General features: G+C 41.1%; 1 protein-coding gene across 5 annotated transcripts in view; it reads left to right on the forward strand.

The window, feature by feature from the left end:
- The window catches only part of AGBL1 (AGBL carboxypeptidase 1), a 445,869-nt gene that overhangs the window by 192,038 nt on the left and 237,423 nt on the right, over window positions 1–16,408 (forward strand). For 4 of the 5 annotated variants that reach the window (XR_011100595.1, XM_068695603.1, XM_068695605.1 and 1 more), the window contains one exon: window positions 3,617–3,777. Coding sequence is in view for 3 of the 5 variants with exons in the window: in XM_068695603.1 (XP_068551704.1) it covers window positions 3,617–3,777 (161 nt within the window). In the remaining 2 variants the exon portion in view is untranslated. Of the gene's footprint in view, window positions 1–3,616; window positions 3,778–16,408 lie in introns of those variants that run through there. The other variant, XM_068695606.1, reaches the window with a different exon arrangement.

A 16,408-nucleotide genomic window follows, 5' to 3' on the forward strand; every position in this document is an offset into this window, starting at 1 on the left:
CATTTCATTCATTTGATTAGCCATGTTGCTCATCTCAGGGATCTGTTTCTTCCCATAAAACATAAATATATATGTGTGTCTATGTCCAAATCTTGGACTGTTGATAGGCATCATCTCCTGCCATGCTGTCTGCTGTGGTATGAAAAAGTGAAAAAGGATTAGCAAAAACTGTTTAGCTCTATTATTCTTTATAATAGCCAGAAAACAATTAACTGGTTATTCCTTAATGTTATGCCTGCAAAAGACTGCATGAGAGGGCCCACGGGACCACTGGGCACATTTGTATTGCGCAGTGGAGCGTGATGTACCAAGCTGATGCTGATCCAGACTGGTTCTTTCATGTAATAGGGAGCAGAAATTGTGCAGAGATATGAGCTGATCATCAAAGTAGGATAGCTTTGTTAGTGTGTCTCTGAGCCTAAACTAATTGTGACTGATGAGTCTGTCTGCAGCTTTCTGGTGCAGCATTTTCTGCTTCAGAATTTGCTTGGATTTTGCTGGCTTGGAAGACTTTGCAGCATGCTCCACAGCTCATATAGATGTGTCCAAAGGAGGACAGAGCCATAAAGCATTGTGCTAGGGAGAAAGATGGGGTCACCAAGAATGCAGACTGGCAGGACACTGCAGAGGACATGCCATCAGGTACAGCAGCTTCCTCCTGTATGGCAGTGGCAAATAGATCATATCATGAGTGTAAAAAAAGTAGCTTCACTGCCATGGAGGTGTGCTTCCTTCCAGCTTCGTAACCAAACCAAAGTGCACCACCTCTATTGTTATTTTCTTCTCTCTTAATCTCTTGTAGAATATTTTCACAACTCTTGAGTCGAGAGCACAAGCTGAACAGTTTTAAAGCTCTGTGTTGCAGAGCTACAAGGGAAATGCCTGGAGACCAAGCTTCCCTTTTGAGCAATGCAAGTGGGACTGAATCCTAACCAACACACGTGCTCCTGGCATCGCTGGCAGATGCCGTCAATAACATCGGTTTGATATGTCAGCTCTGTCAACATCTTCGATTTAATGGTAGTCAAGCTATGCACCTCCAGCTCCGCCCTCTGCTGGGAGCTGAGGAGGGAGGAATTACCTAAGTTAGCTGCATTAAAAGATAAAAGTCTGCCTGTGGTGGAAGTGAATAAGGTGTGTTAACCGGTAATCTTCAAACTGAGGTCTCCAGCTGTTACTCCTGAGCTGTTTGCTATCAAAGCAATATGGATCCATCGCACAGCAGCTAACTCCAGTGCATGAGCAGTTACTGTCTGAGGTTTCTCAGGTATATTATAGTTTTATTATTATTATTTCTCTGCTCATAGTTTCTTAAGGCCTCTTCATATCCTGAATAAAGCCCTAGGGAATCATAAAGCCACAGGCTGAGTTTTAGCACAGACACAATTCGCATCACCTGAATTGATAGGTATTTAGTGTGTTGCCTTGATCTTGGAAGCAGGACCCTGAGATGCACCCCAGGGAAAGCTGCAAGATGTTCTTTGTATTTTTTGCCCCTGAGAGAATAACTCTTTTGCTGTGGAAATGACATTTTTTGCTCAGAAATGTCACCACTTCTGCCTGCCAATTGTAACTCTGTCACACTAAAATATCTTATCTTTTAAAGTAAAATAATAAAACATTTAGGAATCTATGCAGAGCTGCTAAGCACTCTCATTGTTTTGCATTAATGACACTTCCTTCCCATAAGCCTCTCTCTCTGTTTTCTTACCATTATTAATAATTGCTGTAGTTCATTGTATCTGAATCTTGCTTGGCAAAGCTTGCAGAAAAGATGATTAGGGTAAGAGAAGAAATGGTGTCAGAGATTTGCTTACTGTTATTAAAAATATTTAGGAGACTGTCCCAAGAGCAGAAGTCCATTTGCCAGAGACCTCCAGCCCTGCCTGGCACTGAGGCTATGTTTTCTCAATTGTTTGCATGCTCTTCTAGGCAGTCTTGTGCTTATCTAGCTGTCCAACTACTCAGTGTAAGTTCAAGCTCCGCATTATTTTGTTCATGTCCATCATTATAATAACATATTCACACTTGGCTTGCAGGGTCTCAGAAAGGAAGCATAATTTCAGTGTAGTTATTATAGGAAAATGTGTCTGTTATCAGATAGGGCTTTTGTCATGCTGGATATTTGCACATGCCAGACCTACCAAAGTTGAAGTGGTGGTTTTCACCCTGTCCAAGTAGTTTGTGGTCTGTAACAAGAATGTACAAAAAAGCTTACAAGAGAATTGTAGGCAGTAATGTGAGAAATCTCTTCTTTCTTCCATCCACCTGCAGGTTGTTGGCTCAGAAACAATCTCACAGCTCTACAGAGCGGCTGAGATCCCGGAGAACTTGACAAAGGCAGTGATGTTACACAGCAAAAACAAACAGGAGGACAGAGCTCAGCCCTGTAATAGATTACCGGAAAATATATGGGCTCTGTTACCCGTAAGATGGCCACTAACAAATATCTAGTAGAGAGTCAGGTACAGGCCATGCTGGTGTGGAGCACGCCCTGTGCCTGTGGCTAGGGCCAGGGCTGCGAGCGTGGACTTGTGACAGTTGCTAAGGAAACAATCTTGGAAATGGGATTGGAGCTCTTGTCGGAAAATGGGTGGCTGCAGAGATGGCTTGTGCTGCAAAAGCACACGGGGCTGATAGAAGCAGCAATTGTTCAGCAATTGATTCAACCCCTGATGTGATAGCATTAAGGAGCAACATGTGATGTGGTCACTAAATGCCACAGATGAGGGATTTTGCAGTTTCTTAGTTTTTTTTTCAGTGTATCTGTGTTTTTTTTGGTCTCTCGCCATCTTGCTGCCTGCATGAAACTACCAGTAATTACATTGAATTACTCCTATGCAGGCCTTTGATGTCTTACTTTTTTGTTTGTTTGTTATATCTTGAGTTAGTTAGTGAAAAAACACACACAGACTTGGTAATCAGGGGTCTTCCAAGTGAGGATCCACAGCTTGGAGGAGTCCCCTTGGAAAGATGATGTTAGTAATCCAAACCCTGCTTGTGCATCTTTGTCTCAGCCTGTCTCTGATAGAGAGACATAAGCTTTTAATAGACTGAGAAATTCCTTGGAGGTGTTTGTTAGTTTGCAATTACTTTGCAATTGATTTTCTTAAAAAACAATTCATAACTTGTTAAAGATCTTCCCTCCCTCCTTCTCTCCCAGTTTCCTTTTCCATCTCTGTCACTGCCCAGTATTTACAGTCATAAAGCCTATTTGTTTCCCATTGCTTAGGGAGATGATTTTTTCTACAGAGAGAAAAAAATGAGACCTAATCATTTGTAAAACTGGATTTACAGTCAGATCCTCCTGGGGACTGAGTATAATTCTTACAATGATGACTTCTGCAAATGTAGTTTAGGTGGTTAACCTATCTGCCTCTGTTTCCCTTTTTGTAAAATAAGGTCTATTTTAGAATAGCTCCTGTAGACCAAATGCTGTCAGTGAATTTGTGAATGGCTTAGGGGAAATATAGCAAAATATAGCAAAAGTGAATGAATGCTTCATTCAGAATGGAAGGAAGAACACTAAGAGTTGTCCTCCAAAACAAACCTGACTGTCTCCTAACACCTACAACTTGCACACTCAGCAATGAACCTTCCTGCTTTTCTCCACCAGGGCCTGCAGCTGGGAACTCAAGAGTTGGAGGAGATGGGAAGCAAGTTTTGCCTTGCTCTGCTCATTCTGCATCTCAAATCCTTGCCCTGCAGCAAGAAGGTGATGGACCAGGCAGCGCTCCTGCTGGATCTGGATGAGGAGATAACAGACCGAGCACAAAGGTCAGTGACGGTATTATTCAGAGGGCTCTCTTGTGGGAGATCTTCCATGGAGACAATCTCTTACAGGGAAGACATTCTCTAAGGGCTATAGGCAGGGAACAAATATTGCAGATTAGTAATGGAATTTGATGACATGATTTAGAAATTGTAGGCCTGATTCAGCAAGGATTCTCACAGATATTCCTCTTCACACTGTACTGAGTCCTACATACATTTAGAACACAGGTTGGTGACTTCTTGATGCATGTGATGAGGTCAGTATCCTACTGATCATTGAGGAGGTGTTTTTCTAAATTGCAAAATTCATTTCTTAGCTTCCTTTAGGGATTTATGCAACTCAGTTTGCCATAGTATAAATATATGGGGACTTTGGCCCAGATAAATGTCAGAATATGGGACTCTTCAGCTTGAATTGGTGATGAAGTGGAAATGTATATACCCTTTCTAGAGCATTCTCGTTAGTGCTATGTGCAAGCACATATGCTTGTAATAATGTTTTTCCAAGACAAATGGAGAAAGAAAACTTAGTGATGTGATATGATTTGAAGCTTCCCAGTGGGTTTGTCATCAAAGAGTGCTTCAAGCTTCATCAGTGAAAAGCAAGTTTTTCAGTTGCAGAAATGCCCCTATAATTTATAGCAAGCTTCCAGTCTTCCCCCTGCAGGAATACTTAACTGACATTACCACCACCTGTTCCTCATGCCGGAAACCATTCTTACAAGCTTGTTCACGGTTTTTAATGTTTATGAGGGACAATGAAAAAAGAGGCCTGAAAAATAGAGACATTCCTTTGGTATAGCTGTGCTCACTTGAACGTATGAACACATAAATGAAGCAATTAGCATGTATCCTAAACAATTTCAGGGCTGTGGACATCCATCCAACAAATCGTTGGTGTGTCAATAGAGAGAACTACTGGCCAGGTGGTTGGATTTGAGATATAAATCAAAGTCTTTTGAACTAGAGCTGGAAGAGCCTTTGCATAAAATAATGTCTCTTCTGGGAAGGAAAATATTGAACCTTGATTAGCCCTAGACAGTGATAAAAAGCCACCCAGTCACACTAGCTCAGTGAGGCCTTTCCCTGATCTGTGTAGTTTTCTGTTACTGTTTGATTTGTTTGGTTTCATACTATTAGGCATTCCTTTAATTTTTTCCCAGTATCATGGGGTAATGGACCTGTACCAAAATAGTAGTAAGAAACTCTCTAGTTACCAATACTTTTAAAATCAACAAACCTCCAAATCCCTTATCCTATAAAGCTCCCATAGTGTTCCAAATGTGGCCATGGTGACTGAAAGCAAAACCTTCTGTCCCTTCAACTTTCCCCAGCATTAGTGTCACCCAGGGATGTAATGTCACTGTTGAAAGGCAATGTGATAGTTACTTGTTCATTTTCATTCCACTGGGTAAAATTGCACATCTATGGAGTTTTGGTAGGTTACGTGCATTTAGTTACCATTTGCAGAACAGGTAAACAGTTGCATTGTTTAATCCTGTCTAGAGATATGCCATATTGCAGGAGCTTGTTGCGTGAGGCTGGGGAAAGAGAGACACAGGGACCAAGGGGCTTGCTAGCATATTCTGGTTTTTGATAAATAATTCATTGAAAATGATTGTGTAGTCTATTGATTCTGATTCAGAAAATTAATATTTTGCCTCTGGGTTTCTATGAGACTCACCAAGAGAATTGCATAATTTGATTTTAGAGGGAGTAGGAGGCCTACTGGAACCAATGGAAGAATGCAGAATACAGAGAGTTCGTTGGTACGGGCAGGAGGGCAGCTATGTCCAGGCCTCTCTCTCAACTTAGACTTTGAAATAAAATAAGACACAGACTTTGAAGTAAAAAATGATTCTCCATAAAAACATTTATCTGGAGGGAGCTGTGGGGTTCCACACAGTCTAATCGTACTCTGTAAAGACAAAGTCCAATCTTGCTCCTGTAGGTAGCACAAGGAAGTCACCAGAGCCTTGCAGCTTAAAGTGGCATATCATTATGTCAGTGGAAATTATACTCTGTTTTTTTCTAGGCTGGTGCCGTCTTTGTGGGTTTAAGGAGAATGAAGTGTCTGTAGTTTAAACCCAGCTCTGTTGTCTTCTATGGTTATCACAAAAATGCACGGCATCTTTGAATCCTTTCTATATTTTCTTCTTATGAAAGTGTGAGTAAATGTGGATAGAAATACCCAATTTATTTTGTACCTTTGCCAAAGCAGAGTTAGACCTGGGGCCTGCACGTGCAACACAGGATCAATCTAGGTGGGTACCTTGTGGGATTTCTTTCTTGTGTGCTTTATATTGTGAATAGAGGTGTTTTTTAACACCCTGAAGGTAAACCCTTTTCCAACAGTCTGTACAACCCTGATCCCAGGAAATATTATTCATAGATGTTGAAGTGGGAAGCATTAGCTCTGATTGTAGCTAATGCTTTTCTGGCAAAATAAAGTGTGTCACAAAGACTGTCCTACTAGCAGTGTCAAAAGAAAATAATTGCTATTGCTCAACCTTGATGAAAATGCAATCTTTATTCATTGGTAGGGTTTTGTTTTGTGGAAATAGGATGAAATTGCACTGATCGCTACAGATGTGAGCAGTGTGATGTATTGCACAGTGCTTATGTTAAATATGTCTATCTCGATCTAATGTGTTTCCTAAATATGTATTTCTCAGTGCCCATCTCTGTAGTACTCTGGGTGACAGGTCAAGCAATGGAATGAAAAGTTAATCCAGCACTGAATAGAGCTGGCTCCCAGATGAAATGTCTCATTGCAAAGGTACATAGATCACAACCTATGGAGCCAGAGGTCCCTTCTGTTGTGAAATCCCCACAGTTCATGCCCTGCATTTGTCTCTCTTTTGCCCTGGTGTCTGGTGTGCATGTCATTGACTTGGCATTTCAGCATCTCCTTCCAACAGCAAACATTTTCACCTGTCAAGGTTTATAACAGAATGTGTCTTTTACTTTTCCTCTTCAGGCTCTCTCTGCTCTGAGTATTTCGTAGCCTTACTCTTTCATTACTGCTGTGAGGGAGGTGAAGATGCAGGCTGGACCCTCCCTGCTTCCCTGGAATAAACTCTCCGCTGTGACCTTTATACAGTTCTTTCAGAATCAGTGGTCAATGAATCAGAGCAAGGTAATAGCTGTCAGGAAAATAACTGGTCTGAAGTGACTGGTCCTCCTGTGTGAATGGGATATTTCTCACATCAGATCTGGTCCATAGTGTTCAGACACAGTCTCCAATGAGCCAAAGAAAGGTGTACGAAACCTTAGCAGACCTAACTAAATACAGTTTGATACATGGGCAAGAATTTCTTCCTGACCCATTTACTCTTCATACTAGACTGAAGAATGCATGGAAATCATTCACAAGCGTGAGTAGGGCAAATGGAATAAGTTCCCAGCAGAGGCAGAGTAGTAAAGTAGCTGAGTCTGAGGATAAGTAGAGGAGGATGAACTTCCATCTCTGGGCCTACACCACTAGTAGAACAGTAGAGTATTTCCCCTAAGACCCAGAAATCCTTAGACATCACGAAGTTGGTCCAACAGCTATTTGTCACTGGTCTGCAGCGGTTCTATATGGCAGCTGTCTCATAAACATGCAAAAAGTTGGAGGAAGTATAAGATACAGTACATGCATTATATAAATTACAACTGTAGGGTGTTACAGCTGCAGGAAGAGCTCCTTTCTCCCTGTGTGTCATCAAAGCTCAAGGGCTAGATACAAACTAGGCTCGTTCAAGGACTATTCCAAGTTCCACCTAGTTACCAGGTGACATATATGTCCTTCTTAAGCCTGTCTTAGAGACGAACAGGTAACTCCTGAAATTATTGCCACTGGTACTGCAGTGATATAGGATTTCTGGACCACCTGGAAGTGCTCATCTGCGTCATACCTGAAGTGCTTTAACTGTGAAACCTCTGCAGTAAATTCCAGGCCTGTTATTCAGATATTATCTCTCCACAGAAAGTTTCTACGTGCTTCCTACCGAATGCTGTACCTGATTAAATCAAGGGAAAATCCAGTTAAGGGACTTCTGAATTGATCTAATGTAAATGCTTTATAAATGTTTTGCTTACAGGGTCCTGGAACCAATGCTCAAAAGGTTATTGGTATCTAATATGTTGCTTCTCATCATTTATTGAATGACGACAAAACCAAGTGGCTATCTAAGTGTTTCCAAAAACATCCACATGACGTCCTGAAAACTTCAAATGAATAAATGCCCTCGGGACTGGAACAAACTTTTGATAATCCTAGCAAAATTCTAACTGCCCCTCCAGTGGTTAAATTGTTTAAGGTATTAGCCAGCTTTTAATTAGCATCCTGTGCTCCTGGGACACTTGTTCAAGCATTACCACCCTTATGTTTCACAAAACCTTAAGAACTTAGTAGTTTGTTTATTTTTTTTTTTCTCTTCACAAGTGCTATATAGGAATTTTTCTGCATCAAATAGCCCTTTTTCCACCTCCGTGCAATAGGGTCAGTCTTAAGGACCACTCTGCCAAGGTCAAAGGCCAAATGTGTGGAGAGTTTTCTGGTCTTTAACAGCCTTCTTCAGAAAACAAGGTAATGTATCAGATGCTCATACAGACATTTTATTCTGCCCTCTCCCAAAGGCACAAGCTGGCCTCACAAGCATTTGCCATGCCTCAGGAGGAACCACTAATTTTGCATTTCCAGCCTGCCACCACGCCTTGTAGTCAATTCAGGCATTCAGAAGCTCTCTGCTGGGAAAGTGAAACGCCAGCATGTACTTCAGACATCATGTGTTTTGATAATAGGTTTCATGCCTCATTTGCTGTAAAAGCGATTAGGTTTTAAGTCAATGCTGTCCAGGTAACTTCACATTTGTCATGGCCAGAAAGAAGATGGGAAGTGACTGTTTGTTCACTTAAAACAGGTTTAAGAAAGCGAGAGCATCTTCTCATTAAAGGTGCCTTCCCCTTCTTCCTCATGTTTTGAATGGATGGTATATTCCTTCATTCTCTTCTCCTCTGCCCTCCAGGTTGTGCTTGGGAGTGTTTTGCACTGCAGCAGTATCAGTTTGTTCAGGAGACACATGGTACATGTACATATTGAGACAGACCTTTCAGAAGTCATTAAGAATTTTCTGCTGACTCAGGTATTATACATCTCTTGTGTTTCTTCCTCATTCCTTACATTTCTTGAGCAGAGCCAAATCCTTCTCCATCCCAGATGGCAAATATGCCTAGCTCTGATATTAATCAAAAGCAGGAAGCTTAATCACTATTCTGGCTCTTTGTCCGGATGTAATCTTTTCATCTTCCATACACTGAGAAGAGTTAGATTGCTTGGTGAGTGGATGGCAAATCCAAGAATTGACAAGAAGGATTAGCAGATCATTTGGAACTGTGCTTGCTCTTCTTCTATAGTGCATTGATGCACCATCATGATCCTGGATGGTATTGAAATGTTGGATATCCCATCCTTGCACTCTAATTCACCCTCTCCTGATTATGGCTGTGCAAGCAAGTCCACTCATCTTTTAAGCTATGTGGCCGAAATGCCATTCAGATCAAACTAGAGTGAATTTTTGGACATGAAGCAAACAAGAAAGAGGAAAGTTCAAACAGCAAAATAATACAGATGGAACAAAGAACGTTTGCTTCATTTCAGGCATTTCTGACATCTTTGAACAGCAGAAATGCAGCATGATACTTCTGTGCAGTGATGGCAAATGGCTCCCTTGCCTGATAGCGTATGTCTTCCTTTAATTACAGGTGAATGTGGATTTAATTCCTTGTTGCATTTTGTCTGTTTTTATTAAGTAAACTGGAACAAATTTCAGCTGAAAGGTTTGAGCGCAAGACAGTGCTTCACCCAGCAAAATGCCCCGTCACCTCACAGTTAGGGTGTTCCAGCAGTCGTGGCATCTGGTTCCCTCAGGCAGACTGGGCAGTTGGACTCTGAGGAGTCCTCTGACACATGCATGAAGTTGAAAGATTTCTTTCATGAGTTTGTGAATCTAACTCCTTGGGGAATGTAACAGCAGGAATTATTTGACAGTTTTGATTCAGATTTCTGTTTGATTGAATGCTCATTTTTCTTTAAGTAAAGATTTGAGACTTTTTTTTACCTTGATCATCTGTAGACGTTAAATATCACATGCCAGCTTTCAGGAGAGGAGGTTGCTTATTGATACTGTTTTTTTTTTGTTTTTTTTTTTTTTTTTTGTTTGTTTTTTTTTTTTGTTTTTGTTTTTTTTTTGTTTTTTAGCTTAGTCACAGATTTTATTGCTGGTAAAGGAATTTAAAATTTCTACTGCTTTATGAACATCTCTGGATGTGGTATTTCTGTATTTGGATGTCTGAGCAAGAAGTGCCAAGGAGATGCATTTAGCTAAATAAAGCAAGTGTCATGTTTGCCACGCTTTGTCATATTGGTGGTGTAGAACATGGGACAAAAGGAGTTTCTAATGTATTTCTTATAACACTTTAATGGGCACATAATAACATTTAACATCAACACAATGCATCAGCTATAAGAGTAACTGAAGCTAGGTTCTGGAGTGGTTTCGTATCACCATATCACTGTAAGGAGTTTCAGTAATACTGAACTGTAGTTGTCTTCTAATACTCTACAATGATCTTTCATACAGATGGTGCAAAAGAGTGGTGGTACCTTGCCCTCCAGGGTCTGACCTAAAACCTGGATGTCCCTGCTATTGGAAGGAAAAAACTCAGGTTTTGGGTTTGGATCTATTACAGGCTTCAGATTTTACTGTCCCTGTATACCTTGATAATCATGTTTTCCAAGTAAGAATGTGAACTTTCTCCTATCCATCCCTTCATCCTTCTCATCCAGCCTCTTCAGCATCTTTTCTTTGTTAGTGTGAGAATCCGAGCCCAGTGAATTCTTTGGAGGTTCAGCCAAGCAATACAGCCTATAATGAATGCATTTGGTATTCAGAAGGCTTTTATGTAGCTGTGCACAGGTGAGCCGCTGTAATTCAGCAACTTTTCATTAACACTTTCTAGAGCTGTCCCTGTTTTCCCTCTATTGATTTTTATTATGATTATTATGAAATACCTTGGGAGCTGCACAGCTTTTGTTGATTGTTATCAAATGCCAGCCCCAGCTATGCCAGACTGGGAATAATTATTCATGCTTATTTCAGAGGTAATTAATTTATCATTTAATAGCTAATAATAGCAATTTAAATGGCAGCAGAAAGGAATGAGAGGAAAAGAGCGAAAGGCAGAGAAAGAAATCATAGAAAGAACTTCAAATATGCACAAAAGGACTACTTGCTATCATATCTGTCTGAGGTTATTCAAATTACTATACACGTACAGATCTGACTAGAGTACAGATAATGAACTTGTATATATCCAGCAGAACAAATGGGCTCTGCATTGCCCTTTCTGTGAGGCGTATTGGTATAGTACTGTCTGGTATTAGACATTTTCATATTGATTAGGAGCATCTGTATTTCTGTGGTGCAGTCCTTTCCCTTAAAATCTAACTTGAAATATGAAAGCCATTGGGTCCCTTCACATGTTGGGATAGAATAATAAAGCTGATTGCTGAAGTGTCCCCCAAAGGAATGGATTATGAGGGACATCCACTTTCCTCTGAGGTGACCTTTATAGACCAGGATAGTGCTGACACTGGAACAGGATAGATGGTCTTTTCTGGAAGGGCACAAAGAATTGCGGGAGGATTGGTCTATTTAGACTATTGGTCATTTTGAATGCAGCCGGAGGAGGGATTTCAGACTGAATATACCATGGATCTAATGTTTTAGAGGTAGGGTTAGGAGATTCCATATAGCATTATATAGGTTATATGTATACATATAATGTATAACATATATATGTTATATATACATATAACATATAACCTTCAGCAGTGGCTGAAGCTCCAGCTGCATTATATTTTGGGTCTCTGTCATCATAGCAGAAGGAGGCAATTTAGTGCAACTGTGGTGATCTCTGTCCTTTGTTTTCAACTATAGTGTCAATCCTTGTGCCTTTGGGCCAGTGGGAAACATGGTTAAGTGATAAGGGAAGTCCAAGGCTCTTATTATCGTATTGTTTCCATGTGGTACTTTCCCAAATGATTCCCAAAAGAGCTTCTGCCTTGTGAAAAACAGAGAACTGGCATGTATTTCATAGTGATGAATACTGTAGCACCTGTAGTAGGGCAAGTGAAGCAATGGGGTGAGTGACAAGGATGGTAGTCAGGCAAAATGCACTCCCAGCCCTTCAGATGGAAGCATGTTTTAGTGGTAGTGGTGTATTTTTCCTCTGATGAGTTGTTCTCTTTCTGGCAATTGTCACTTGAGGTGACCTTTAATTAATCCGTCCACAAGTCCCAAAAGAGTCTCTTGAGGATCACACTATGTAACGGAAAATTACACTGGTTGAAGGTGAAAACGGACTTTGCTTTCCAGTGTTCTGGAGAATTAGTAATGGGATGTAGATCACAGGAACTAAAGGCTTTATCTGGTTTATCTGGATTGAACACTTCACCATTTAGAGTCCTTACCTCTTGGACCCAAATAGTAGGGGCTCTGATATCCAAGCATCACAGAATTTAGAAGCAACCTGAAACGAATGCCAGGGGTCTGTGAAACCAGGTAGAGTTTTACCCATCACTAGCATCAAAGCCTCATAGTCCTGCATTGAAGGTGGCAGTGTCACATACCTTACTGTTGTTTAAAGTGAATATTTCCTGTTATGGGCAAGATATAGTAATAAAAGGTGCTGAAACCCCTGTAAAACCATCAGTGGGATCCAGTTTTTCTCCAGGTCAGAAGTTCATTACTGATTTAAGTTACTCAGACAATAAGAGTGAAGGAGAGCCAAATGGTTCTGCTATAATGATATTCCTAGGCACATTGTGTCTCCATCTCTGCATCCTTTCTCTGCAAAGTGAATGTAAGAGATTTCTGCTTTCGAGGCAAAAGCTTGTTGCAGGTTATTTTGGTTTGGTGCCCAGCCTGCAAATGAGAGTCTGACCAGGCCTCTTGTACTGTGGTGACAGTATGCAACTGCTATCTAGGAGCATGTCCAAAGGAAAAAAAAAAATCATTTAGCAAGACAAATGATAAACTAAACAGTTAAAGGGGTAGAAAAGGCAGAAATTCGTAATTAAAGCTGGTGAGTTACTGTAAAAGGAGCACATAGCCTGTAAGTGAAGTGGGTGGGTGAGCAAAGTGTCACATTTGGAGGTGAAAGTCGGCAGCATTTTTAAAGCACTCCAAAGCCACCTCCACAGACATCTCCGCTCTATTGTATATTCTGTCAGAGGCTCCGGCTGTTCAGTGCATTGTGTCTGTGACTCACGCAGACCCTGACGCTTGCTGCCACACGAGATACTGGAGAGAGAGACATGGCAGAGCTATCGTGTGAGACATGAGGTAAATGTGTGCAGGTTGTTGTTTCAAGGCCCAGCACACACATGTACCAGTGTGGACGAGCACATACATATGGAGATACAAATGCATAAGCCAGTCCCTGTTGGCTGTGATGATTCGTTATATCCTGTCAGCAATCATATGGATTTATTAGGATGTATAGGCTAAATGTAATGTTGCGGAAAGAATTAGTGAAAATTACTGTGTCTGACCGCTCCTTCTGGGTGCAGAACCTTTCCCTCACACCCAGCCTGACCCTCCCCTGTCCCAGGTCCATGGTGTCCCCTCAGGTCCTGTCGCTGTCCCCAGAGAGCAGAGCTCAGCACCTGCCCCTCTGCTCCCCTCATGAGGGAGCTGCAGGCCGCCATGAGGCCTTTCCTCAGTTTCGTCCTCTCTGGGCTGAACAAACCGAGTAATCTGAGCTGCTTCTCCTATGTCTTGCCCTCTAGGCTCTTCGCCATCTTTGTAGCCCTCCTTTTGGACACTCTATCATAGATTTTTCTATTGTCATGCCCAAAACCGCACACAGTGCTTGTGGTAAGGCCGCATCAGCTCAGATCAGAGCAGGACAATCACGTCCCTCAACCAGTGGTTGGAGGGCAGAGCACTGACGGTTTCTCATTGCTGTCACTGTGCAATGTGTGAGTTGCGGGACTGATTCTGGCCTGGAAAAGCATAGATGGACCTGTGATGTGGGGTGGTGGTGGTGGTAGAGGAGGGGGAGGGATTGATGCTAGGTGAGGTCAGTTAGCAGAACTCTATGGAAAGCTGTAGCTCTGAAATAATTAGATTGGGTTGCAGTGGCCAACGCAAACATAAAAAATCAGCTTGTTGTGATGTTTTCCTTTCCCAAAGGCTCTATCGTTTCAGTCATGGCTTCTTTCTGCTCCCATGGGTGGATGCTAAGAGCTCAGGCAGCTGCCACAAGTGCTGAGCAAAGCCAACGCGCCAGGGCATGGGCTGGGGGAGAAGCAGGCTCTGAACAGTGGAAGAGCAAAGAAGAGACACTTTCCCTTTGCAGCTGTTAGGGCAATATTCCCTCTCTGTATTCTCCCCACGATGCAGTTGAAGTTTCCTGCTGAATGGCTCCATCTCCCATTCTGACTACCATTTGTTGTTGGTAAAACTTTTATTTTTCAAGTGGATGAAAAGCTAATTTCTGGACGGTTGAGTTTCATTTTCAAAGTAACAGAAACAGGCTTTACGGTTAGATTTTCACATACGTCTTTAACCATTTAGAAGTACATAATCAGCAGCTTTATCTATTGCATACTATTCACCAGGTAAACCATAATGGTTTCCTATTAAGTGTTAACAGTTAGTTACTACCTTAAATCCCTATTTCAAAAAGAGTAAGAGGATTTGGAGTTGGAAGGCAGAATAAGCAATAGAAGCAGCTGAATGCCAGAAAAAGATTCTGCTATCAGGGCAGTATCATCAGAAATGAAGAATAAGGGGAAGAATAGAAAGCATCTGTTCTCTATCTATTTCTCTGTCTAATCTGTTTGTTCTGTCTAGTCTGCCCAACAAGTTTTTACATCACACTCTGTACTTCAGAATTGTTTCTGAAGATGCCATTCTACAGCATCTTCCATAAAGCACCAGCATCTCATTAAAAGATAAAAGTCCTATGCAATTCAAATAGCAAGCAAAACCCCCATTTCAGATAGGAAAATAGTGTCTCGTCTTCCGTCGACCTGCAGGGGGCAGCCAAGAATTTGGGTAAAGTATTGCTACCTGGATTTATCTTGGCAGGCTTTTGCTGGTATTAATACTTATTTTTCATTGTAACACACAACCTGTATTTTCATCTGTGAATAAGTGAATCATAAGAAGACAGGATCCATTGTAGTACATTTGTCCAGTTAAGTGTTCTATCTGACAGTGCTCCACATTAGAGATTTCGATGAGGGATGCAAGAAATTGCCATAGTGGGCAATTACAGACTACCCCAACCACCTAGGGGAATGCCTTTCGATCTTCAGACGCTTATTTATTTATACCTGGAAACATGAGAATTTGTAGCCTTTCCAAATAATTATAATAGCAATAATCCTGTCTAATGAAATGTTCCAGGGCTCTGATTTTCTGTAGTAGTGGCTAATGCTTTTTGAATCTTATATTGCTCCTGGCTGCACACTGCTATCTCATGAGTTTTATAGATTAGCTGTGTGTTGTGCAGAAAGAGAAAGTATTTCCTTTCATCAGCTGGTCTTTCACCTTTGCAAATGCATTTTTGTCCTCTGCTGTAAGAGAGAATAATTGGGAGTGCCCAAATTGCCAGTTATTTTGTAAACAACTATCACCTCTCTTCTTGTACATCTGGTCATGAAAGATGCTCAGTTTATTTTCAGTCTTTCTATGCCTCTAAGTACTTTTATCACCCGGTCTGGAACCCTCCTTATTTATGCACTGTCTTTAAAGTTATAGGAAGACAAGAATTCAAGACGGTTTTGCTAAAGACAGCGTAGCATTTGTTAAAGTAACAGTTTCATAATATTTTCACTGTTACTGTCTGCATGCATTGCAGTTGAGGTTTGGTATTTTCAAGAAGGGTGGTAGGTTCCTGGATTAATCAGCCTGATTTGATGAATGTATTGGAGAAACCATTTTATCTTTAAGCAATTATTGCCTTGGAAATTTACTGGCCACAAATAGGAGATGTGGAGGAAACTAGAATCTCTCAGGTGAAAGTGCATGTCCATAAGAAATCGTGTCTTTTTTTTTTTTTTAAGACCTTTTAATTGTATTTATCTGTCTGACTTGAAGTCAATGATTATTATTACTGATGGTTAGAAAGGACCAAATACAAACTAGAAAAACAAATGGATGGAGTTGTGATGCTGGCAGCTTGTAGGTAGCACAGAACAGTGAGAAGAGAGAGGGGCCCTGAAAAAGATGGGTTTGGAAGGTCAAAAGCAGACCAAGACCTAACCCCTCTCCCTGCCTTCTCCTTGCAGCTCATGGAAGTGATCCTGAAGACTTCAAACAAAGTGATGCCTCACTTTCAAGAGCTCAGGATTAAAAATAAAAATAAAAATGTTTTGGGTGGAAGTATAAATAATGGAATAGGTTGAAACAATGGTTTAGGTATTTTAACAATGTCTCTGAAGCATCTTTGCCCTTTCAAAGGAAGAGCAGATTGGAGGCATAAGACTCAGAAGCAGGGGTTTTGTTCACTTTTCTCTCACTTCTTAAAATCATACCCAAAGTCTTATTGTGCAAATGTACTGTTCAGGATCAAA

The sequence above is a fragment of the Anas acuta genome, chromosome 12, assembly GCF_963932015.1.
Source record: "Anas acuta chromosome 12, bAnaAcu1.1, whole genome shotgun sequence".
In the NCBI taxonomy this organism is placed as follows: Eukaryota; Metazoa; Chordata; class Aves; order Anseriformes; family Anatidae; genus Anas; species Anas acuta.